Below are 25,230 nucleotides of genomic sequence, written 5' to 3'. Positions count from 1 at the left end.
AGCTTTGAGCGGTTGGGGGGATGGCTTAGTTAATTGAGAGATGAACATTTTAACATCTTCCTCCTGTCCCTGTGCCTGTCTGCCAAGTAGTTAGTGTTATAAACAACGTGGAAGGTAGCTGCTTTAAGGCACTTGGTGGTTAATCTTCCCTAGCAGTTGGATTCTGTTAAAGTGAGGCACGTGTATATTTTCTTTCCACCAGTCTGTTCTTAGCTAAGTGTACAGGTTCATTTTAATTGCTCTTCCAAAAAGCTAATACTGAAAAGGGTTCCCATTAGATCTGCCTGATTGGATCCCTTTTTGCGACCGACCAGTAAGTGGTAGAATCACTCAGTAGCACTTGCTTTGGGGAAATAGTGTGTGTATTTGGGCAGTTAGAAAATTAGACTTTTTTTTTTTTTTAATGGAGAAGAGGAAAAAAAAACCCCGAAACCCCACAGTTAATTAATCTACCAGAAAATTCAGAGTGGTTACTCTTCACTTTGTTAATAACAGTCTGTTCTCCATTATTTTCTGTTGTAGATGTTTTTATCTTGGAGGAATATTTTCACAAATGATAGCTTTTATGGCCGTTTACTCTTAATGGTAACTCTGATGCCATCACTGTGATTTGCATAATACATAGAGTGGGGATTTCCTGTTGGCTTAACTCTTGTGAATACGTTAGTATTTCTGATGGTACAGGATGTTAGGAGAGGGGAAATACTGTGTGGCTCGGGGTGCAGAAGCCATCTTGAGGAGGGAGAGGAGCCTTTGGAAGCTTTCTCTTGCTGTGAAATACCCCCGTTACGTGTCTGCTGTTTATAGTCAGCTAAATTCTTTGAAAACAAATTGTTTAATCTGATAAACCAGATTGCCTTTTTCCTTTGTCTTGTAGCTAATGAGTACTTATTTTAGTAAAGTTGATAGTAGTGATTTAGACTAGTAGTATCCCTTTCCTACTTTCTGTGCAGTCTCTCCATTTTTAAAAAATTTTATTATTATTATTATTTTAGCTGCACTGGGTGTTCGTTGCTGCGCGCGGGCTTTCTCTAGTTGCGGCGAGCGGGGGCTACTCTTCGTTGTGGTGCCCGGGCCTCTCACCGCAGTGGGTTCTCTTGTTGCGGAACACGGGCTCCAGGCGCGTGGGCTTCAGTAGTTATGGCTCACGGGCTCTACTAGAGCGCAGGCTCAGTAGTTGTGGCGCACGGGCTTAGTTGCTCCGCGGCATGTGGGATCTTCCCGGACCAGGGATCGAACCCTCGTCCCCTGCATTGGCAGGCGGATTCCCAACCACGGCGCCAGCAGGGAAGCCCAGTCTCTCCATTTTTAATAGCCTTTTAAAAATCATTTCATTATATGATTTTATTTTAATTTTCTAACACAATAGGTTCCCAAACACAAGTAGGTTTGTGGAGCTAGACTATCTTATGAAAGTCTTTTTAACCTGAATTACTAGTAGCCACTAGTTGGAACTCTGAATCCAGGGGACGGGGGCCATCATGGAAGAGAGCCAGAACTAAAAATGGAACTTTCCATTTGTAGGTTGTAAAGTTGATTAGGTCTATGTCTCTTGGTTCTGTTTTCTTTTGCATTGGTTTCCTTTTCCTTTAGCTTCTCTCCACCTGATGGCCATCTTATATCATCAGAGATCCCAGACCGTCCATATCAAACCTGACAAAGAACTCTGCCCCAAGGCCTCTGGCCAGATTGGATCCAGTGCCCGACCCTGTTGCAGGGTCTACAAAAGAGCTTGTGACTGACAGTCGTACAGAACTTGCACAGAGAAGTCGGTTCCCGTGAGGAAGCCTGGGGCAGGGGAGCAAGGGAGGGGGGAGGAACAGATGTCCATGAGAATCTGGATTAGGTTCACCTGGCTGCAGAGAGGGGGTGGGTAGGGGCATGTGGGATCTAGACTTATGTAAAACAGGGCCACCTAAACAGATTGTGGTTGGGGGAGGAGGGCCTTCCCGTAGAAGGGAGGGTGTTCACAGGATGGCACCATCGCCAGCCAGTGTGGAGGACTATGGAGCACTTAAACATTTAAAAACATATTTTAAAGGTAATAGTGTTGACATAATTGTGATTACAGCTGGTAGTTTCCAAATGAAATATGTAAGATGATTCATTGGGGACCAAAATATGAGCATTTCTAGTGTTTCTTTTTATCTAAAAAGGAAAGATATAGGCTAAGCTTTACTAATTCTTAATAATTGGTTGACACTGGCACCCAGACTACTCTGTCCACGTGTGTAGTGGTCCTGTGTCACTGCAAGTTGCATAGTACCACAGGCTGACAGTATCACCCCTCCTATTCATTTGTGCTGTTGCAGTCTATTAGGATTCCAGTGTAGACTTAGGGGTGGCAGGATTTAATCTGTTTCAGCTAAGCTAATTCTTCAAACGGGACAGACGGCTCCGAAAGGTTGTTTCAAACATAACCACGTGGTGATGAGGTATTCCAGCCAGGCCAGGTTCTTCATGCAGATCATTCATTTGATTCTTTACGAGGTTGTAGAGGTGGGTGCTGTTAGAAATGTCATTTACAGATGAGGAAACCAATGAAGGGAGAGTGGCTTGGTAATTTCCTAGGGTCGGGTAGCAGAACCAGACTGGAACCTAGATAGCTTGCTTTCCGATCCTGTGTGCTCAGTGGCCAGGCTTTGCTGCTACCAAGACAGATAATTACTTAAATGAATTCAAACAAATTTGGTAGTTAGGATCGACTATCTAATACCATAGTTTAGAAAGTAAAGGCTGTCAAGGAGAGAGTCTTTTCCACTTGGACCCATGTATGTATCTTTACGGAGATACCTTTTTCAACTTTTTTTTTTTTTTTTTGCGGTACGCAGGCCTCTCACTGCTGCGGCCTCTCCCGTTGCGGAGCACAGGCTCCGGACGCGCAGGCCCAGCGGCCATGGCTCACGGGCCCAGCCGCTCCGCGGCATGCGGGATCCTCCCGGACCGGGGCACGAACCCACGTCCCCTGCATCGGCAGGCGGACTCCCAACCACTGCGCCACCAGGGAAGCCCCCTTTTTCAACTTTGATATCCCTTAAAACTACATAGCCAAATAACTGAACTGTCAATCACTCTATTAAAATCTGTAACCCATAGTTTACAAAAAAGCACACTAAGTCTCATTGCTCTTAATAATTTTTAGTGAAAACAAAAAATTAATATAATAATTTGAAATGTTCATCTTAATCACATTTGTTATATTTTAGTGTGCATAATGTAGTACATATATTATTTCTAAACAAATATGCATGTATTAGGGATATGTGCTCAAAATGATCTTATTGATGGGGATATGAGAAATCTTTTTTTTTTTTTCAAGACTTAGAGAAAGCAGGGATAGGTCACTGTGTTCAATAAACAATTGAGAAGTCAGTGATCAGACCTTTAATATTTGTCTCCCCTGATTTTAAACCTGGTCATGCCTTTGATCTTCAGAACCAGCTAAAAAAGCACAGGGTAGGTTTCAACCCTATTCAGAAGCAAGAGTGCAGAGGAAATCATCCCGGACAGTCTTTTGCATGAAAGCTGTATACTTGAAGGATATGTTTTTAGGTTTCAGGGACTTCAGTGAAAGTTCCTACTAAAAATCAGGGAAATTGAAGGAAAAGCTTCAAAGTTATCAATAAGATTGAAAGTTAGTTTATTCTGGAGAAATAGTAGTAGTTTCAACCTTTAAGTTTTCTTTAATGGGGTGGATGAAGGTAAGTAAACAAGACCATAATAGAAAGCCTCGAAGACTGCTTGTAATGTTACCTATTGCTTGTAGTCAGAAGATTAGCACGAGGCTGACTTCAGCATTCTCCACATGGCAGTTCCTTAGCTTATTTTATTTGCTTTTTTATTAGTAGGTCAAGCTTCATCATCATAAATGTTTCTAATATACTGTGAGATGCTGTCTTTTGTTCATCTAACTGCTCTGTGGAAGTTGTTAGAGTTCCCTGTTGTTTATTCTTTAATCAAATGTCCAAATTATGGAGATTGTATCTTCTCTTCAGTTTACAAAGCCATAGTTTGTTGGTCATTGGAGTCATTAGAAGATGTACAATTACTAGTATTTTTCAGACTAATTAATACTGATTAATTGGTAAGATAATCTTAGTAGTATTGGAGATTCTACTGCAGGTGTACTTAGCCCCTGAATAGGCTTTATTGAAGGATATCCATGGTTGTATTCATGATCAGTAATATGAATTCATCATTGTCATATACTTGTAGCATTTCTCTGGAAAGCCTGTAAACACATCTGTCTTTACGAAATCAGTTCTTGGCTCCGACTAGCAATGTGAACATAGAAGTTGTAAATCTTCGCTGAGTCTGTTGTCTTGTTCCTTTTTTGGGGTATTTAACTTCTCCCTCTGTTCCCTGAGTATGTTGTAAATTCGTAGCTCAATCTAGACACTTGGTTAAAGTTTGGGGATTTTATTTTGTTTTTTAAGGCAAGAATACTTTATAGGAATTGCTACATATTTCTTGGTGCACCACATCACGGGATTTAAAGTTTTGGCTGTTCATTTTGAATGATGCTGGAACGCATTGGGCGTTCAGGTCTGAGCCCCCCATTTTAAAGTTCCCCACCAACCTTTAACCAAATGTTTTAGGTACCCAGGGATAATTATTACCCAATCCATTATTTACAATGATTTCTTCTGGATTTATTAGCCAGAATTATTCTCTAAACAATAACTTTAATGCCCCCTGAAATATGGTTTTTATGAGAAAGGTGGAGTAAAACTTTGATGTTTTCCTTTTTTATATTCTTGTTTACAACTTCCACTGGAGACTAATAAACCACATAGATATTTGTGTAGTTGATGTGCTTTTTAGTCCATTGCAGTAATTCTTTTTGATGAAAGTTGGCTCTTCAAGCCACACAAAAAGATATTCCAGGCTAATCTTGTACATTGTACATTTCCTGTCCATTATGTTGTATAGCCATATCTGTAAGTCACCCTAGTTCCTTTTTGTGGGAAAAGGGTTTTTAGAGGCCACAATCTGGATGCAGGGGAAATTTATTGATGTGGAGGCCTTTTCAGTGCACAGAACCTGAGAACACACACACACACACACACACACACACACACACACTTACTTTAAGATTTACGAAGAGTCATGAGTTTATACTGCTATTTCTAATTCCAATTTAATTTTAAAGGACTTTTACTCTTCTGATTTTTACTATTGTATCTTTTTTCCTTTACGTTAAAAAATTTGATTACGGGCTTCCCTGGTGGCGCAGTGGTTACGAATCTGCCTGCCAATGCAGGAGACATGGGTTTGAGCCCTGGTCCGGGAAGATCCCACATGCTGCGGAGCAACTAAGCCCATGCGCCACAACTCCTGAGCCTGCACTCTAGAGCCCACGAGCCACAACTACTGAGTCTGTGCGCCACAACTGCTGAAGCCCACGCGCCTAGAGCCCGTGCTCCGCAACAAGAGAAGCCACCGCAATGAGAAGCCCATGCACTGCAACGAAGAGTAGCCCCCGCTAGCTACAACTCAAGAAAGCCCGCACGCAGCAACGAAGACCCAACACAGCCAAAATTAAATTTTAAAAAAATGTTTTTGATTCCTAGGGGATATTAACATAATTCTTTCCTTGCTTTGTCTTACAGTATATCTTTAGTGGTTTCAAAATAGCAATATCAATGGGTTAATTCTAACAGTGTGAGTACTGAATGCTGTTTTAAGACTTCTTTTTGTTCTTAGATTGTAGTTCAGTAGGCATGGATAGTAAAAATCCTGTGTTTTAAAGTTATTTGAAGTCATTCTTTTTTTTTTTTAAGCTTTATTTATTTATTTATTTATTTAAAATTTACTTTTATTTGGTTGTGTTGGGTTTTTTTTGCTGTGCGCGGGCTTTCTCTAGTTGTGGCGAGCGGGGGCTACCCTTCCTTGTGGTGCGGGCTTCTCATTGCGGTGGCTTCTCTTGTTGCGGAGCACGGGCTCTAGGCACGCGGGCTTCAGTAGTTGTGGCTTGCGGGCTCAGTAGTTGTGGCACATAGGCTTAGTTGCTCCACAGCATGTGGGATCTTCCTGGACCAGGGCTCGAACCCGTGTCCCCTGCATCGCCAGGCGGATTCTTAACCACTGCACCACCAGGGCAGCCCTCACTCTTTTCTTTAGGTAGTTCTACCACCAACTTGTTACACGTCTAGGTCTGATTTATTTCTATTTATTTTCAATTTTAGGAATATATTCTTTCTTTTTCATTTTAATTTAGTTTTTAAAAATATGGGTACAACGTAAACTTTTTATAACCACGTACATGTACAGCAGTCTCACTTTCATTGCTCTTACTCTTTTCCCTTTGTCTATAAATAACCATTTTTATTAGCTTTGGATATATCCTTCCTAGTTTTAAAATATAAGCAAACGTGTGCATGTGTTTATGGACATAATTGAAGAGTGCCCGTTCTTCAACACTCTTCTCCACTTGCTTGTTTCTGGTTACTGTATGCCCCACCCCATGGCAGTTCTCTGAGAATTGTCCTCGTTCCTTGTTTACTCCCCAGGTCCTCAGTGATGGACTTTTAGGGGTTTTATTATCCAGCTTTGGGAGTCAATGTCTATTAATGGGAAGGAAAAAATGCAAAAAATATTTATTAAACCCTGTGTTATTTTCTCTGTAAAGTAGGATGACTTTCTCCCCTGTTATTAAAGAGAAGGAAACTGAGGCTGAGCGATCAGTCACCTGCTCCAGGCCACGTGGCCAGTGAGAGGTGGGGCTGCAGTTCAGGGTTCAACTCTGGAGCCGAGTCCACGTCCTTCTGACGGATGGAAAATGATGTGACCTGGCATTTCGGCATTTCAGTGGTTGTTAGGCTGTCACGTTGATGACTTTTTCATCTAATATTTCAGAGCATCTTGTTTTTCCTTATTTTTTGTTTTTGTTTATTTTTTGGATGGCACTGAAGAACCTGATAGTAAACCTGACTCTTATGGGTTTTTTAAAGAATTTTTGAGAGTTACATTTTTAAATGTACAGTATAGAAAATGCTTTGTATACAACCAATACTATCATAACAATGGGAATTGGAAAAGGAATTCTCCAGAAGCCTAAACCTAAACCTTAACTAATCTCGCTGTTTAAATTATGTAGTTCTTTAACTCAGTTTTAATAAAGGCCACATTTATTCCATGTATTTTTCTTCAGTTTTAACCTGAAACTGATGCCAAGAGCATCCATTTAATGTTAGAATGGGTAATTTGCAGTCAGGACAATTATTTGTACTCTCAGATACCTTTTAAGTTATGAGGATCATCAGTTCCCTATCTTGTCTTTCTCTTCTCTCAGTTTTAGACATAGAAATTCTTTCTCTGAAAAATGTGTTGCCTCAAATTTAACAAAAATGTTTTTTTCTCTTCTAGTTTGGGAATACTTGCTACTGCAATTCAGTTCTTCAAGCACTTTATTTTTGTCGTCCATTTCGGGAAAAAGTTCTCGCATACAAGAGTCAACCTAGGAAGAAGGAGAGTCTTCTTACATGCTTAGCAGACCTCTTCAACAGCATCGCTACCCAGAAGAAAAAGGTTGGAGTCATACCTCCTAAGAAGTTCATAACAAGGCTACGGAAAGAAAATGGTAATTCTTCTACTTCTTAATGTATTGCTTACGTAACAGGAAGATCAGGTGCAACAAGCATCAGCTGAGCATCTTTATGCCTGATGGTGCGTTAGCTGCTGAAAAGCCAACGGTGATATTCCTGTGTCTAATGCAGTGCCAGTTTAGTGAGGAGACAGTCACAGTGATTACTGTGAGGTGTGATTGCTGTTTGAAGTATGTTGTACAAAGATCAAATTCTGTGTGCCAGGAAGTGAGAAATCATAATTTCTTTTTTGCCTGCTTGGCTTTTCTATCAAGAAAAGTTGTGGGTTTTTTTTTTTTTTTTCTTATTGTTCATTTGTTGTTCTCATAATGCTTTCATGTGTGTTAACTCATTTGATCCTTACGATAACCTGATGAGAGAGCATGTTATTTCCCCCATTTTAGTCATGAAAAAAACAGAAGCTAAAAGACTTGCCAGGAGTCACACCCCAGGGAGAGGAAAGACCTAACACAATAAAGTAAACTTTCTGGCTTAGTGTAGGTAGTTTTAACTTCACCTCCTGTCCCCACCCCGCTTTTAAAAATAGTTACTGATTGCATCCCACTTCCCTTTTCTCTCTTAAAATACTTTTCATTTAATTTTCATAGCAAGCGCATAAGTTAGACATTACTTCCTCACTTTACATGATGTCACTGGCTCTCAGAGACGTTAACGTCACCTGTCAAGCCCCACACTTCTTCCTGACATTTGAGCCCAGTGTTCTGTCCAGTGTGGTGTGCTACCTCAGAAGGTTCAGATGGACTCAAGAAACAGGTAGAATTCTGTTTGTTCGGATGTAGGCATTTCAGTCATTGTAGAAATAAAATTGAGTAGTATTTTTTGTTTGATTTGTTATCTATTAAATATAATGATGTGCACAGAAATATGACTTGAGAAGTCTTTAGTGTTGGTTTTTAAACACATCAATGGGGAGGCCTGCCCTTAAGTCAGTTGACACTGTTCATTATCACATGAATTGAGATGAGCATGGGTCATATCTCGTTCCCTAAAACATATGAAGATGCTGAAATAATATGGCTCTAGGTTACTACTCTTGAATCTGATACCTATGTTAAAGATTTTGTTCATTTTCTCCATATACAAATATAGATCAGTTGATTAATTGATCACAAAAACACATCTTTTTTGTGTTCCCCTGACTAAAGCTAAACCTACTTACCTTCTTGAATTACAGATGTGTATAGTATCTTCCGTTGGTAAGAAAGCCAAGTACAACTCTGTTAGAATGTGGACTGAGTGATTCAAGTCTTCTCAGAGAGTCTTTTTGTCTGTGTTGGTAGTAAACTTAGAAAATTTTGTCCTGGTAGAAAACTCATGTACTGTTAACCCGTGAACAACATGGGTTTGGACTGCGCTGCTTCACTTATATGAGGATTTTTTTCAATAGTCAGTACTATAGCACTGCAGCATCTGCAGTGGCTTGAATCCACAGGTGCGGTCCAGGTACAGAGGAACCACGTATACAGCGGGCCAACTGTGAGTTATATGTGGATTTTCAGCTGTGCAGAGGGTCACCTCTCCTAACCCCTGCTTTGTTCAAGGGTCAGCTGTACATGATAATTGAACATGCCATCCTTTCTCAGTGATTTTGTTAGTATTTTAGAAATGTTCAACATCGGAAACATAAACTTATACAGAATGCATATTATTTTCCTTTTCATGTAATAGTACATTTTCCTTGACCTTATTGTTTAATAATATATCGCATGTATTCTGTCTTAGTTTGGGCTACTGTAACAAAAATACCATAGACTGGGTGGGTTAAACAATAAACATTTATTTCTCACAGTCTGGAGGCCAGGCAGTCCAGGGTTAAGGTGCCGGCAGATTCACTGACGGGTGAGGGCTGTCTTCCTGGTTTGCAGACAGCCACCTTCTCGCTGTGGTCTCGAGTCTAAGAGCACTATTCTCAGCCCTTAAGACCTAAATGACATCCCAAGGGTCCCATCTCCAAATAGCATCATACTGGCAATAAGGGTTCCATCATATGAATTTGGAGAGGGGCAGGTGCATGCAGTCCATAACAGTATCGTTACATGAACAATGATTTTTAAATTTAGATCAACTCTCCTGCTGAACGCAGAGTCCACGTTTCTGTGTTTTGAAAGCTCTTTGTGGTTCAATACTTGCAGCTTTATATGTTGGCTTATCAAAGCTGGGATATCTTTCCGGTATTTGTTATTTCTTAGTAGTTCAATTTTTTTGAATTTTTTTGAGTGTTTAGGCAGAGTCAGTTGATACACAATAGACTTCTTAATTACTTTGTTGAATGAAATTGATTCCAGAATGAATATTCCAAACCCATCTTTTCATAAGCTTTGTTTCATTTTTCTGTACCTCAGAAATAATATTTAATAGACAAGCATGTTTATTACATGATGTTTCTGGCTTTTGTAAATATGTTTTGATTTTTGGCTTTTGACTTTTTTCCCGCTAATTAATGTAGAGGAGAGCATGCAAATCAAAGAAGATTTAATAAAGTATCCACTGCATAACTCTAGTGAGATTTTATTGACTGATTTGTTTTAAATCTCTGGAAAGTGTATTACCTATTTCAATATCTCCACTAACTTTCATTGTTGGAGTGTTCTTTTTTCTTCATATTAGTTTATTAATTATACACTCTTTTTTTTTTTTTTTTTTTTTTTGCGGTACGCGGGCCTCTCACTGCTGTGGCCTGTCCCGTTGCAGAGCACAGGCTCCGGACGCACAGGCTCAGCGGCCATGGCTCACGGGCCCAGCCGCTCTGCGGCATGTGGGATCTTCCCGGACCAGGGCATGAACCCGTGTCCCCTGCATCAGCAGGTGGACTCTCAACCACTGCGCCACCAGGGAAGCCCCTCATTGTAGTTTTGATTTGCATTTCCCTAATAATTAGTGATGTTGAGCGTCTTTTCATGTGCCTCTTGGCCATCTGTATGTTTTCTTTGGTGAAATGTCTATTTAGGTCTTCTGCCAATTTTTTAATTGAATTGTTTGTTTTTTTGATATTGAGCTCCATGAACTGTTTGTATATTTTGGAGATTAATCCTTTGTTGTTCATTTGCAATATATTCTCCTATCCTGAGGGTTGTCTTTTTGTCTTGTTTATGGTTTCCTTTGCTGTGAAAAAGCTTTTAAGTTTAATTAAGTCCCATGTGTTTATTTTTATTTCCGTTACTGTAGGAGGTGGGTCAAAAAAGATATTGCTGTGGTTTATGTCAAAGAGTGTTTTTCCTATGTTTTCCTCTGAGGGTTTTATAGTGTCTGGTCTTACATTTAAGTCTTTAATCCATTTGGAGTTTATTTTTGTGTATGGTATTAGGGAGTGTTCTAATTTTGTTCTTTTACATGTAGCTGTCCAGTTTTCCCAGCGCCACTTATTGAAGAGGCTGTCTTTTATCCATTGTATGTTCTTGCCTCCTTTGTCATAAATTAGGTGCCCATATGTGCGTGGGTTTATCTCTGGGCATTCTATCCTGTACCATTGATCTATATTTCTGTTTTTGTGCCAGTACCATACTGTCTTGATAACTGTAGCTTTGTAGTATAGTTTGAAGTTGGGGAGCCTGATTCCTCCAACTCCATTTTTCTTTCTCAAGGTTGCTTTGGCTCTTCGGGGGTCTTTTGTGTTTCCATATGAATTGTAAAATTTTTTGCTTTAATTCTGTGAAGAATGCCATTGGTAGTTTGATAGGGATTGCATTGAATCTGTAGATTGCTTTGGGTAGTACAGTCATTTTCACAATGTTGATTCTTCCAATCCAAGAACATGGTATATTTCTCCATGTGTTATGTCATCTTTGATTTCTTTCATCAGTGATTTATAGTTTTCTGAGTACAAGTTTTCACCTCCTTAGGCAGGTTTATTCCTAGGTATTTTATGCTTTTTGTTGTGATGGTAAATGGGATTGTTTCCTTAATTTCTCTTTCTGATTTTTCATTGTTGGTGTATAGGAATGCCAGAGATTTCTGTGCATTAATTTTGTATCCTGCAACCTTACCAGATTCATTGATTAGTTCTAGTAGTTTTCTGGTGGCATCTTTAGGATTTTCTATGTATAGTATCATGTCATCTGCAAACAGTGTTACTTCTTCTTTTCCAGTTTGTATTCCTTTTATTTCTTTTCCTTCTCTGATTGCTGTGGCTAGGACTTCCAAAGCTATGTTGAGTAAGAGTGGCAAGAGTGGACATCCTTGTCTTGTCCTGATCTTAGTGGAAGTGCTTTGTTTTTCACCATTGAGTATGATGCTTGCCGTGGGTTTGTCATATATGGCCTTTATTATGTTGAGGTAGGTTCCCTCTATGCCCATTTTCTGGAGAGTTTTTATCATAGATCGGTGTTAAATTTTGTCAAAAGCTTTTTCTGCATCTACTGAGATGATCATATGATTTTTATTCCTTAATTTGCTAATGTGGTGTGTCCCATTGATTGATTTGCATACACGGAAGAATCCTTGCATCCCTGGGATAAATCCCACTTGATCATGGTGTATGATCCTTTTAGTGTGCTGTTGGATTCTGTTTGCTAGTATCTTGTTCAGGATTTTTGCATCTATGTTCATCAGTGATATTGGTCTATAATTTTCTTTTTTTGTGATACCTGTTTCTGGTTTTGGTATCAGGGTGATGGTGGTTTCATAGAATGAATTTGGGAGTGTTTCTCCCTCTGCAATTTTCTGGAAGAGTTTGAGAAGGATGGGTATTAGCTCTTCTCTAAATGTTTGATAGAATTCACCTGTGAAGCCATCTGGTCCTGGACTTTTGTTTGTTGGAAGATTTTTAATTGCGGTTTCAATTTCATTACTTGTGATAGGTATGTTTATTATTTCTAGTTCTTCCTGGTTCACTCTTGGAAAATTGTACCTTTCCAAGAATTTGTCCATTTCTTTGTGGTTGTACATTTTATTGGCATATAGTTGTTTGTAGTAGTCTCTTATAATCCTTTGTATTTCTGCAGTGTCAGTTGTGATTTCTCCTTTTTCATTTCTAATTTTATTGATTTGTGTTCTCTCCTGTTTTTTCTTGATGAGTCTGTCTAAGGGTTTATCAGTTTTGTTTATCTTCTCAAAGAACCAGCTTTTAGTTTTATTGATGTTTGCTGTTGTTTTCTTCATTTCTATTTCATTTATTTCTGCTCTGATTTTTATGATTTCTTTCCTTCTACTGACTTTGGGTTTTCTTTGTTCTTTCTCTAGTTGTTTTAAGTCTGTAGGGTTAGATTGTTTACTTGAGATTTTTCTTGTTTCTTGAGGTGAGATTGAATTGCTATAAACTTTCCTCTTAGAAGTGCTCTTGCTGCATTCCATAGGTTTTGGGTCGTCATGTTTTCATTGTCATTTGTTTCTATGTATTTTTTAATTTCTTCTTTGATTTCTTCAGTGATCTGTTGGTTATTTAGTAGCGCACTGTTTAGCTTCTGTGTGTTTGTGTTTCTTACAGTTTTTTTCCTGTAATTGATTTCCAGTCTCATAACATTGTGGTCAGAAAAGATGACTGATATGATTTCAACTTTCTTAAATTTTCTGAGGCTTGATTTGTGACCCAAGATGTGATCTATCCTGGAGAATGTTCCCTGTGCACTTGAAAAGAAAGTGTATTCTACCACTTTTGGGTGGAATGTTCTATAAATATCAATTAAATCTATCTGGTCTGTTTTGTCATTTAAAGCTTGTATTTCCTTATTTATTTTCTGTTTGGATGATCTGCCTACTGGTGTAAGTGGTATGTTAAAGGACCCTACTATTATTGTGTTACTGTTGATTTCTCCTTTCATGGGTGTTAGCATTTGCCTTATGTATTGAGGTGCTCCTATGTTGGGTGCATAAACATTTATAATTGTTATATCTTCTTCTTGGATTGATCCTTTGATCATTATGTAGTGTCCCTCCTTATCTCTTGTAACAGTCTTTATTTTAAAGTCTATTTTATCTGATACGAGTATTGCTACTTCAGCTTTCTTTGATTTCCATGTGCATGGAATATCTTTTTCCATCCCTGCACTTTCAATCTGAAGTGGGTCTGAAGTGTCCCTAGGTCTGAAGTGGGTCTCTTGTAGACAGCATTTATATGGGTCATGTTTTTGTATCCATTCAGTCTGTGTCTTTGGGTTGGGGCATTTAATCCACTTACATTCAAGGTTATTATTGATATGTATGTTCCTATTACCATTTTCTTAATTGTTTTGGGTTTGTTTTTTTGGGTCTTTTTCTTCTCTCGTGTTTCCTGCCTGGAGAGGTTTCTTTAGCATTTGTTGTGAAGCTGGTTTGGTGGTGCTGAATTCTGTTAGGTTTTTCTTGTCTGAAAAACTTTTGATTTCTCTGTTGAATCTGAATGAGATCCTTACTGGGTAGAGCAATCTTGGTTGTAGGTTTTTCTCTTTCCTTACTTGAAGTATATCCTGCCACTCCCTTCTGGCCTGTAGAATTTCTGCTGAAAAATCAGCTGATAACCTTATGGGGATTCCTTTGTATGTTATTTTTTGTTTTTCCCTTGCTGCTTTTAATATTTTTTCTTTGAATTTAATTTTTGTTATTTTGATTAGTATGTGTCTTGGTGTGTTTTTCCTAGGGTTTATCCTTTATGGGACTCTCTGTGCTTCCTGGACTTGGGTGACTATTTCCTTTCCCATGTTAGGGAAGTTTTGGACTCTAATCTCTTCAAATATTTTCTCAGACCCTTTCTTTTTCTCTTCTGGGACCCGTATAATTTGAATGTCAGTGTGTTTAGTGTTGTCCCACTCGTCTCTTAGGCTGTCTTCATTTCTTTTCATTCTTTTTTCTTTATTCTGTTCCACAGCAGTGAATTCCAGCTTTCTGTCTTCCAGGTCACTTATATATTCTTCTGCCTCAATTGTTCTGTTATGGATTCCTTCTAGTGTATTTTTCATTTCAGTTACTGTGTTGTTCATCTGTGTTTGTTTGTTCTTTAGTTCTTCTAGATCTTTGTTAAACATTTCTTGTATTTTCTCAATTCGTGCCTCCATTCTATTTCTGAGATTCTGGATCATCTTTACTATCATTACTCTGAGTTCTTTTTCAGGTAGATTGCCTATTTCCTCTTCATTTATTTGGTCTTGTAGGTTTTTACCTTGCTCCTTCATCTGTGACATATTTTTTGTCATCTCAGTCTTTTTTTTTTTTTTATAAGTGGGATTGTGTTTCTGTCTTACTGGTTGTTTGGCTTGAGGCTTCCAACACTGGAGTTTGTAGGCTGTTGGGTAGAGCTTGGTCTTGGTGCTGAGATGAGGACCTTTGTGAGACCTCACTCCAATGAATATTCCCTTGGGTCTGAGGTTCTCTGTTAGTCCAGTGGTTTGGACACAGAGCTCCCACCGCAGGAGCTTCAGCCAGACCCCCCACTCGTGAACCAAGATCCCACAAGCCACGTGGGGTGGCAAAAAAAAAAAGAGAGAAAACAAAAACAAAGTAAAAGATAAAATTAGAGTAGGAAACTAACATATGTTAGAAAGACTATAAAAATAAAAATATAGATGAATCAACAACCGGAAGGTACATCAGTACCACAATAGTAAAAAAAAAGAGGAGGAGGGAAAAGGAAAAGAAAAGAAAGAAAAGGAGAAAAAACAGGAGGAAAAGCCCTTGGGTGTAGAGGGCAGGGCCTAAGCAAGGATGAGGTTTGGGTGGTGGGCGGGGCCTATTCTTAGGACCCACAGGGCTGGAAAAGGCCCCGGGAGCTATGGGGGGGTGGGGCTTAGGCTCAAGGAACAGAAGGGGCCCAGGCGTGCCCCCCACCCATGGTCTCAGAGGGCAGGGGATCTCACCTGGGAGCCCAGCAGGCTTCCTGGGCTCGAGTGGGTGGGGCAAACGCCCTGCTTTCCTCTCCTGCTCCTCCCACCTGCCTCTCCTCTTCTCCCCTCGGCCTCCCTCCTATGCCCTCGGGACCAGTGTGGCCAGGGGGAGGGGTGGGCCCTGGAGGGCAGAGGACCGGCCTGGGAGCTCAGCAAGCTCCCCGGGCCAAGTGGACGGGGCAGTCACTCTCTGCTCCTCTCCTGGTCCTCCTGGAGGGCCCCTTCCGCCTGCCTCTCCTGATCTCCCTGTCTTCCCTCCTATGTCCCCAGGACCCACGAGGCCTGGAGGGGGCTTTGGAGCCGGGGCACCAGCCTAGGAGCTTAGCAGGCTCCCCGGCCCAAGTGGGCCAGGCCATCGCCCTCTGTTCCTCTCCCGCTCCTCCCGAAGGGCCCCTCCCGCCTGCCTCTCCTGATCTCCCCGGCCTCAGGGGCTCCGATCCTGTCTGGCTTCCACTTTTCCTCCCCCTTCAGTCCCCCGACGTCCTACCGGTTCACTTGGGGGTTCCTCCCGTCTCCTTGGGCGTCAGGGTCCCCACCAGTGGCTGGCAGGCACCCTAGTTGGGAGATGCTAACTCAGCATCTTCCCACAGCGCCACTTTAGAATGTATTTTCTGGAGTGTTCTTAAATCGGTCTCCTTCCATGTTATGTTAAAAACTTCCCATTCTGTATTCCCAGTGGATGTTAGCTCTATATTGTTTTAACCACTATTGCTTTATATTACTAATCATTTAGATATCCCTTGGAAAGAATCTATTTTAATTTCAGTAATGGATTTTTGTTTTTACATTTTTAATTTCTGTTACCTAATCAAAGCAGAAGACACTGTGGCACGGTGCTCCTGCACGTGGTGTGACGGCACTTGCTCCATATGGATGTTGTCTCTGACGACAGGGAATACTTGCATTGCACGAATGATCACATGCTTAGTCCCTACTGTGTTCCAGGCACTGTGCAGGAATTAGGGATGATGAAATAATACAAACCTCTGCCCTCACGGGGCTGACGTTCTAGCGAGAAAGACAGACAAACAGTTACGTAAGATAATGTGTCATCGCCACAAATAAAAGTAAGCAGGGCAAGGCGGTGGAGGATGAGGGCGTTGATAAGTGACGTGAGAGCGGAGATGTGAAGCGAGAGACACGTCATTTGAAGATCAGAAGCAGGGTTGTTCCAAGCAGGTGGAACAGAAACTGCAGTTGCCCTGAGTGCTTGAAGGACAGCAAGAAAACTACTGCAGCTCGAGTGGAGTGAGATGAAGCTCAAGTCAGAGAGAAAGAAGGGCCAGGCAGCTCCTGGTTTATTGTGAAAGCCACGGAGGCCCCTGGAGGGCTCCGCTCTGCATCAGAAGGTCCCCTGGCTGCCGGGGGCCTGGCGGCGGGAAGGGGCGCCCGTGGGCAGCGCGAGGAGAAGCACGGCGACCGGCCGGGAGGCCCCTGCGGTCACGGAGGTAGGAGACGAAGCCGTCTGCTTATGATGATTGACTCCTGTCCGCTCTCCCTCGTTTAGAAGAACTAACACACAGGTTGGTGACCTGACTTACCGAGAGTTGACTCAGCTGGATCATCTAAGGAGGACTTGGAGTCAGACCAGCTGGCTCGAGGCAAAGTGCATTCTTCACACTGTTGTTCGGGGCCAAGTTTATTCTTCTCATGTCGTCTTAGCTGTTTCAACCCCTGTTATCTGTTCCTTCATTCATTCACTCAAGAAATGTCAGGCACATCTACTGTGTGGCAGTACTGTTCTGAGTGCTGCGGATACAGCAGTGAATGCAGTCGGAAGGGTGCTGTTCTCAGGGAACCTGTATGTACACAGCAGCATTGTAGGTGCTATGGAGAGACACAGATACAAAAATAAACACATATTCAAGTATTCGTCTTCCTCAAGCGAGGAAATAACCAGTTGTTCACAAATAACAGCTATTAAATAGATTTTAGTAAATAATTTCTCATATTCATTACTCCTTTTTCTCCAAAAGAGCATGAAAGATATTTTGTATGATGAAAAGCTGTAGCTATTTCTGAATTATGAAGAAAACTTACTTTTTAGGCAGTGACTCAGTTTACCTCTTTTATATCTTTGTATTGATGTTGCAGCTGTACCGGGACTTCGATAGCTTATACGTTTCATATACGTTTATTTAGTATTGACACTGTCTGTCTCTCCCGCTAGACTGTGAGTTCCTCAGTGCCGGGACCCATTTGTTTCTATGCACCTTTGTAGTCCGAGGACTTAATCCAGTTCCTGGCACATCGGGGACGCTTACTAGATATTTGTTGGATGAGTGAATGAATGAGTGAATTTGTTTAATTTGCCAAAGCAAGTTTGAGGCCCGCCTTGCCCATTACGCTGCTTTGCAGGGAAGAAAGCCACCCATAAGAAAGCTAAGAGTTTAGAAATTAAATATAATACAGTTTACAGGGATTGTTGTGAGGCCATTTAGTTGATGATGTTCGGATGTTTATGTGGTCTTGGTTGATGTTTAAAACTACAGTGGCTGCTCTTAGTTTAGACTCTGCAAAGTTCTGGTATGTTCGGTTTACTATGTTTATAGAAAATGGACTATAATATTTAAAATTTTTTAACAAAATAGAGTATTTTCTGATTTGCTTTGCATCTCATTTGTAGAGCATTCAGGTCAATTGAGGTTTTTCTTTGAATATGATGTCATTGTTCTGTATTAAAGGAACATCCCCCCAAAAAAGATATTTCATCTTTTAAAAAAATAAAAACATTTGCATATTTCTGCTTTACAAAAAATATTTGTTTTGAAAAACATGCATATATGCTAAAATACTTTAAGAGGAAAGAGTGAGTTTAGCTTGTGGCATTAGACCATCATGTAGCTATCCACTGTGGTGAATTATTCATCCCTCACCCTAACCAGGCCCTTAGCAGTGGTTATAAAGTCTTTTTCCTGGTCCTCTCCCGTCATCCCTCCCTCTGTACTCTCCATGACTCCCCCAGTCTGTTTCCACTTTGCTCAAGACCCCTGATCACCTCTAGCATAATCTCCCTGCAGTCCTCATCTTAGTGGGCCTCCTGAGGTTGGTGATTCTAGATTTGTGACCTGGGGAGGGGTAAGTGAGAGATGGAAGCTCTTGGTTTTTGAGGGGTCCCATTCACGTCCAGGAGCTGCCTGGACACGGAGCAGGTTAGGGCAGGAGTCGGGGTGGATGGAGAAACCATGGGTCAGGCCATTAGTGGGCGAGGGGAGGTTAGCCATGACCACAGAAGGGTGAGGGTTAGGGGTAGGATGGCCAGATCTTACGAGCTTTCTTGATTGAGGGAGAGTTTTCATATGCAAGTGAAAGTGTAGTGGTTTAGGGGTGGCGGCAGGAAGCTAGAAGATGCCAAAGGTTGAAGAAATGGGGAGTTTAAAACAGCTCTTAGAAGGAACAGCAGACAAAGGGTTGTGAAAGAAGAAAATCCCAAGGATGAGGAAGGAAATGAGGTACAGTAATAGTGGAGACTAGGAGACTGGGGTGAGGGGCAGGGTGGTGCTCTTAGGGATGGAGGTTATTGCCTTGAGAGGCAAGGGCAAAGGTCGTTGACCTCAGGTATCTCAACTTTGGCATAGACCAGTCCATTGGCGGCACCATCTGAGGGCTCCGAGCATGACTTGGCTTGATCTTGGAGATGGAGAGGATGGCTGGAGTGTTTGCAGAGGTGCAGGCGTCTCACTATGTGGGTGGCGTGCGGTGACTTCGGCCGGAGCAGGTGGTGGGAGTGGTGTCAGATGCTTTGGATCCACTGTCCCTCGTGGGCAAAACCCAGAAGACACGCAGTACAACAAATTAAAGATCAGTTAGAGGTTAAGTACACATGGGCTGATGCAGTAACTCTTAGGACTCAGGGCTTTTATTGTTCTTAAAAATAACATAGGGAGGTTGTTTAAGGCTAATCAAACCCCTCAGGACAGACTTATAGCAGAGAAGTGAAGTGTGGCTCCAGGTGCAGTCCTAGCATCATTGTGTTGGCCTGTGACATGCCCGTGACCAGAGGTGGAACCACAGGATAGATCCAGACAGTCTTGCTCTAGCACCTGCACCTTAAATGTGATACTTTTCAAAGGTCTTCTTGACACCTAGATTAAAATCATTATTTTCTTTTAATATTCATGAAAATGAATATTTTCACACTCCCATTTTATCTTTATAATAACCTTGCAGAGGAAGATGGTATTCCATTTTAGAGACAGGAAAATCAAGACCTTTTTCGTTACAGTGGGGTTGAATGTTTTTTCATGTGTTTTATTTAAACTTTTGAATTTTGTTTCTATAAATTGTTGATTTCAAGTCCTTTGCCAACTTTGTATTTTCTGTTGTGTTGAGATAAACTCTTTATATTATATGTTGAAGATGTTAATAACTTTCAGGTTTCACTGTTTTTAACTTTTTCAATGAGTTCAATGCATGGAACTTAGTTTTATGCAGTCATGTCTGTAGCTCTTCTAAAATGTAATTTTTTAATTCCTTTTATTTTAGGAAGGCTCTCCCTAAATTTTCTTCTCAATTTCTATTCTATCATTAAAAAAAATGTAAACGGTGAACTTCCTGGCACTTATTAAATGTTTACGGAAGCTCTGAAGGTGAAGCTTCCTGACTGGGTGGTCATCTGAGTGCGTTTTGTTGGCTGGACCGCGGGCGCCTTGTGTGACCAGGTGGCCCCGGCTGCCTGTGTGTGGCTCGCTGGGGCCGGATGGCCTGGCTTGAATCCGGGCCCTGCCGCTTCCTGGCAGTGACTTTACCACTTGATCCCCTTTCCTCGCTTGTGAAATACCGTTAATAGCAGTGTCACAGGGCATGAGACCCTGCCCCTGAAGTCCTTCCTCTTCAGGCTCAGGGTGCGTGATGCAAGCACAGGTCAAGCACTTAATGTTAGCGACCCTCAGGTTTCCACGACATTTACTTATTCCTGTAACTACAGGGAACGTTCCACAGAGTTACAGACCTCACTTTTGGAAGGGGCCTTAGAGATTCTCTGGATTAAATAGGTAGTTCAGGATGCCTTTGTTCCCCAACCCTGACTGCACAGCAGAGTCACCTGGAGGAGCTTTGAAAAGTGCAGGTTCCAGGCCTCACCTCTGACTTAATCAGAATCTCTAGCATGTATGGCCCAGTATTTTTTAATGTTAACAACTTCCTCTGTGGTTCTTATGCATTTGCGTTGGCACTGCCAAGAGGTTGTCCAGCTTCTACTTTAAAACTTACCATGTTGGGACTTCCCTGGTGGTGCAGTGGTTAAGAATCCGCCTGCCAATGCAGGGGACACTGGTTCGATCCCTGATACAGGAAGATCCCACATGCCGCGGAGCAACTAAGCCCGTGCGCCACAACTACGGAGCCTGCACTCTAGAGCCCGCGAGCCACAACTACTGAGCCCATGTGCCACAACTACTGAAGCCCATGTGCCTAGAGCCTGTGCTCTGCAACAAGAGAAGCCACCGCAGTGAGAAGCCCGCGCACCGCAATGAAGAGGAGCCCCCGCTCGCCGCAACTAGAGAAAGCCTGCATGCAGCAACAAAGACCCAATGCAGCAGCCAAAAAAAAAAAAAAAAACTTGCCATGTTGTAATATTTGTGGAGTAATAGATTAAGTGAGTTAATAAAAAGCAGTTGTTTCTTATCTTCTCAGTACATTATGTGTGAGGATAGGTTTTGCTCTTTTCTCATTGATTTATTAGTATTTTTTTTAAAGATTCTCTTTAATCATAACTTTATTTTCTCCAAATTCAGTCATAATGTGTATATATGAAAGATACCTATTTCTTGTACATTACTATAACAGTTCCAAACATTTTACTTAGCTCTGATAGACTACTATTCTTTTTTTAATTTAGTTTTTTAATGAAGTTATTAATTCTGAAATAAGTCTCTGTATATTCTTATTTTTAGAGCTTTTTGACAACTACATGCAGCAAGATGCCCATGAATTCTTAAATTACCTACTAAATACAATTGCTGATATTTTACAAGAAGAGAGAAAGCAGGAAAAACAAAATGGTCGTTTGCCCAACGGTAATATTGACAGTGAAAATAACAACAGCACACCAGACCCAACGTGGGTTCATGAGATTTTTCAGGGAACATTAACTAATGAAACCAGATGTCTTACTTGTGAAACTGTAAGTATATCTTAAAATTTCGTATAGAACAAATCTAATCCATTATATTAAGTGTTCTTTGAGAATGGGTATGAGAGATGAACTTGAAAGTTGTAATCCTCAGGTGTGGAGTATATGACTGTGACAGATGTGCCTCTCAGTTGTCTGCTTATTAATAGTGAATACTGAGGTGGCAGAGAAATACTTGCTGCAGTTTGAACTATTTGAGTTTGTTTCACTACAGGAGACCATAGAGCCACATTCTGGAAATTACAGTCAGTTGAGCTCATAAGAAACCTACAGGTCAGGGAAGTATATTAATTTGTTGCTCCTTTTCCTACAATTATGTTTGTTGCTTATGGTTGGAATAAAAACTGAAGCCTACTGTGTACACTCAAGGAGGGAAACTACCCACTTGCTGGGTAGTTTGTAAAGACGAGCAGTAGGTAAATCTCTTGAAAATGATTTACTCATAGGGTCGGATAACGCAGGCCTCCTGTTCTTACCTTGTTCTCCCTTGACGAATGAAAGGTCAGACTCTTACTTAGGCACCTTTATCCAGTTCTACCAGTGACCCCCTTTACAGCACAGCCTCCTCTCAGCACAGGGTCTGGTTTTAGAGTTTAGTGGTTGGCATCGCATGTGGTCACCATGCTTCCTTTAGCCTCCTGCAATCTGGAACATGTTCATAGTCTTCTTGTCTTTTATGATACTTACATTTTTAAAGACTATGCCCCTCCCCCTTTTAACCTAACGTTCCTCATATCAAGTTTGTCTGACGTTTCCTTCTAATTAGATGCAGGTTGTGCATTCTTTTTTTTTCTTTTATTAATTAATTTTTTATTTCTGGCCGCATTGGGTCTTCGTTGCTGCATGCTGGCTTTCTCTAGTTGTGGCAAGCGGGGGCTACTCTTTGCTTTGTTGTGCGGGCTTCTCATTGCGGTGGTTTGTCTTGTTCTGGAGCACGGGCCCTAGGCACACGGACTAAAGTAGTTGTAGTTGCAGCACGTGGGCTCAGTAGTTGTGGTGCATGGGCTTAGTTGCTCTGTGGCCTGTGGGATCTTCCTGGACCAGGGCTAGAACCTGTGTCCCCTGCGTTGGCAGGCGGTTTCTTAACCCCTGCGCCACCAGGGAAGCCCCGGTTGTACATTCTTGGCTGGAACAATTCATAGTTAATGTGTCCTCGTCAGGATATCACAAACAGGCACACAGTTCCTTCTGCCCCTCGTGGGTAAAATTAATTTTGATCTCCGATTCACGATGTTGTTCAGTTTCTCCACTTCATAATGACTGTGTTTTATGCCCTTGTAACTAGTAGGCAGACTGTGGGAGACACAAATATTCTTTTTTTTTTTTTTTTTGCGGTACGCGGGCCTCTCACTGTTGCGGCCTCTCCCTTTGCGGAGCACAGGCTCCGGACGCGCAGGCTCAGCGGCCATGGCTCATGGGCCCAGCCGCTCCGCGGCATGTGGGATCTTCCCGGACCGGGGCACGAACCCATGTCCCCTGCATCAGCAGGCGCACTCTCAACCACTGCACCACCAGGGAAGCCCAACACAAATATTCCTGTTCCTCATCAAAATCTCCCCCCAGACTTAGCATTCACTGATGATTTTTGCCCAATCCAGTCTTTACTGTGATGGTTGTACTGCTAGTTTTTAATAGCAGAGGAGAGTAGCGTGGTCAACTGGAAAAGAGTCCACAAGCTAGAAAAGTAAGGGAAATGCTTGATGGATGTTGGAAAGAATAACATAGTCTACTCGGTTAACTGAATCAGATAAACTTACACTGACAGAGACTAATAAGGAACTGTTTTTTTTTTTCTTTTTAAATTAAGAAAAATGGAGTGGAAAGTACAGAGAGTTCCCAGATTGCCCCCCTCCCCACTTCCCCCAATGGTAACATCCTTGGCATTAGTAAGATATATTTGTTGCAATTGATGGGCCAATGTCGATACGTTATTATCTAAAATCCATAGTGTACATAAGGGTTCATTCTTGGTGTTGTCTGTTCTTTGACTTCTCTTTGTTTTGACAAATGTATAATGCTGTGTCAGTCACTACAGTATCCTACAGAGTGGTTTCGCTCTGTTCTCCATGTATTCCTGCTTCCCTCCTCCTCAACCCCGGGCAGCCACTGGTTGTTTTACTGCCTCCATAGTTTTGCCTTTTCCAGATGCCATGTGGTTAGAATCGTAGAGTATGCGGCCTTTTCAGATTGGCTTCTTTCACTTAGCAGTATGTACTTGAGGTTGCTGCATGTCTGTTCACAGCTTGATAGCTCATTTCTTTTTACTGCTGAATTATGCTTTATTGTCTGGAGGTACCAGAGGTTATCCATTCACCTACTGAAGGACATCTAGGTTGCTTTATGAACAAAGCTGTTATGAACGTGCATGTGCAGGTTTTTGTGTGGGCATAACTTCTCAGCCTCTTTGGTTAGTACAGCGCTGAGCACAGTTGCTGGATCGTGTGGTAAGAAGAGTATGTTTGGGCTTCCCTAGTGGTGCATGGTTGAGAGTCTGCCTGCCGATGCAGGGGACACGGGTTCGTGCCCCGGTTTGGGAGGATCCCACATGCCGTGGAGTGGCTGGGCCCGTGAGCCATGGCTGCTGAGCCTGCGCGTCCAGAGCCTGTGCTCCGCAACGGGAGAGGCCACAACAGTGAGAGGCCCGCGTACCGCAAAAAAAAAAAAAAAAAAAAGAGTATGTTTAGTTGTGTGAGGAGCTCCCAGAGTGGCTGCACCATCGCACGTTCCCGCCAGCTGTGAGTGAGAGTTCCTGTTGCTCCACATCCTCATCAGCAGGTGCTGTTGTCAGTGTTTTGGGTTTTAGCTATTCTATTGTAGATGTGTAGTGGTGTCTTGTTGTTGTTTTAATTTGCATTTCCCTGAGGACATGTGATGCAGAGCATCTTTTCATGTGCTTATTTGCCATCTGTATATCTTCTTTGGTGAGGTATCTGTACTGGTCTTTGACCCATTTTTAAAATCAGGTTGTTTGTTTTCCTGTTGTTGAGTTTTAAGAGTTCTTTGGATATTTTGGATACCAGTCCTTTATCAGGTGTGTTCTTTTGCAGAGATTTCCTCTCAGTCTGTGGCTTGTCTTCTCATCCTCTGAACTGTGTCTTTGGTAGATCAGAAGTTTTTAATTTTAAGTATTAAATTTTAATTTTAATAAAGTCCAGTTTTTTCCTTCATGGAAATGCTTTCGATGTTCTTTAAATGCTTTCGGTGTTGTATTGAAAAGTCATCACAAACCATCAATGGGTGTAGAGTCATTGCGAGTGGGAGGCCCCGGGAACCGAGTCGAGGTCCCTCCCGTTGCATCGCGTCGTCTCCTTGCACGTAGGAAGAGTGATGACTAAAGCTCTGTCCTACGCCAGTTCAGATGAATAAAGAGTAACTTCATTTTTATAAGATGATTTATTCATAATTCAAACAGAACATTGTTCAATTTTGGGGGGAAATAAAAAGTCATAAGTGAAGATTATAGTTTGGCATTTGGGGCTAAATTTTTTTCTTAAATGATAAAACAATACAGATATCACATCCTTTGCCAAACATTCTCATTCAGTCTTGGCCTGCGTTTCTTAAGAAATAGTGTATATGGTACAGTTTGTTTTATGCTTCACAGTATTACCAAGATTAGGGGAAGTAATGGAATTTCACATCATACTAGCCTTTGCCAGTAAGAAAATCAGTCACAGGTGCACTTTGGTGTTTTACCTCT

At 41.5% G+C, this 25,230-nt stretch overlaps 1 protein-coding gene across 1 annotated transcript in view; it reads left to right on the top strand.

Moving 5' to 3' along the window:
- USP12 (ubiquitin specific peptidase 12) overlaps nt 1-25,230 on the top strand; it is a 79,689-nt gene that overhangs the window by 39,621 nt on the left and 14,838 nt on the right. Inside the window, exons 3-4 of the mRNA XM_081214714.1 lie at nt 7,369-7,582; nt 21,292-21,521. Coding sequence (XP_081070840.1) covers nt 7,369-7,582; nt 21,292-21,521 — 444 coding nt within the window. The remainder of the gene's footprint in view (nt 1-7,368; nt 7,583-21,291; nt 21,522-25,230) is intronic.

Source organism: Mesoplodon bidens (genome assembly GCF_964165515.1).
Source record: "Mesoplodon bidens genome assembly, chromosome: 17".
NCBI lineage: Eukaryota > Metazoa > Chordata > Mammalia > Artiodactyla > Ziphiidae > Mesoplodon > Mesoplodon bidens.
This window is presented reverse-complemented; position numbering and strand designations above follow the sequence as displayed.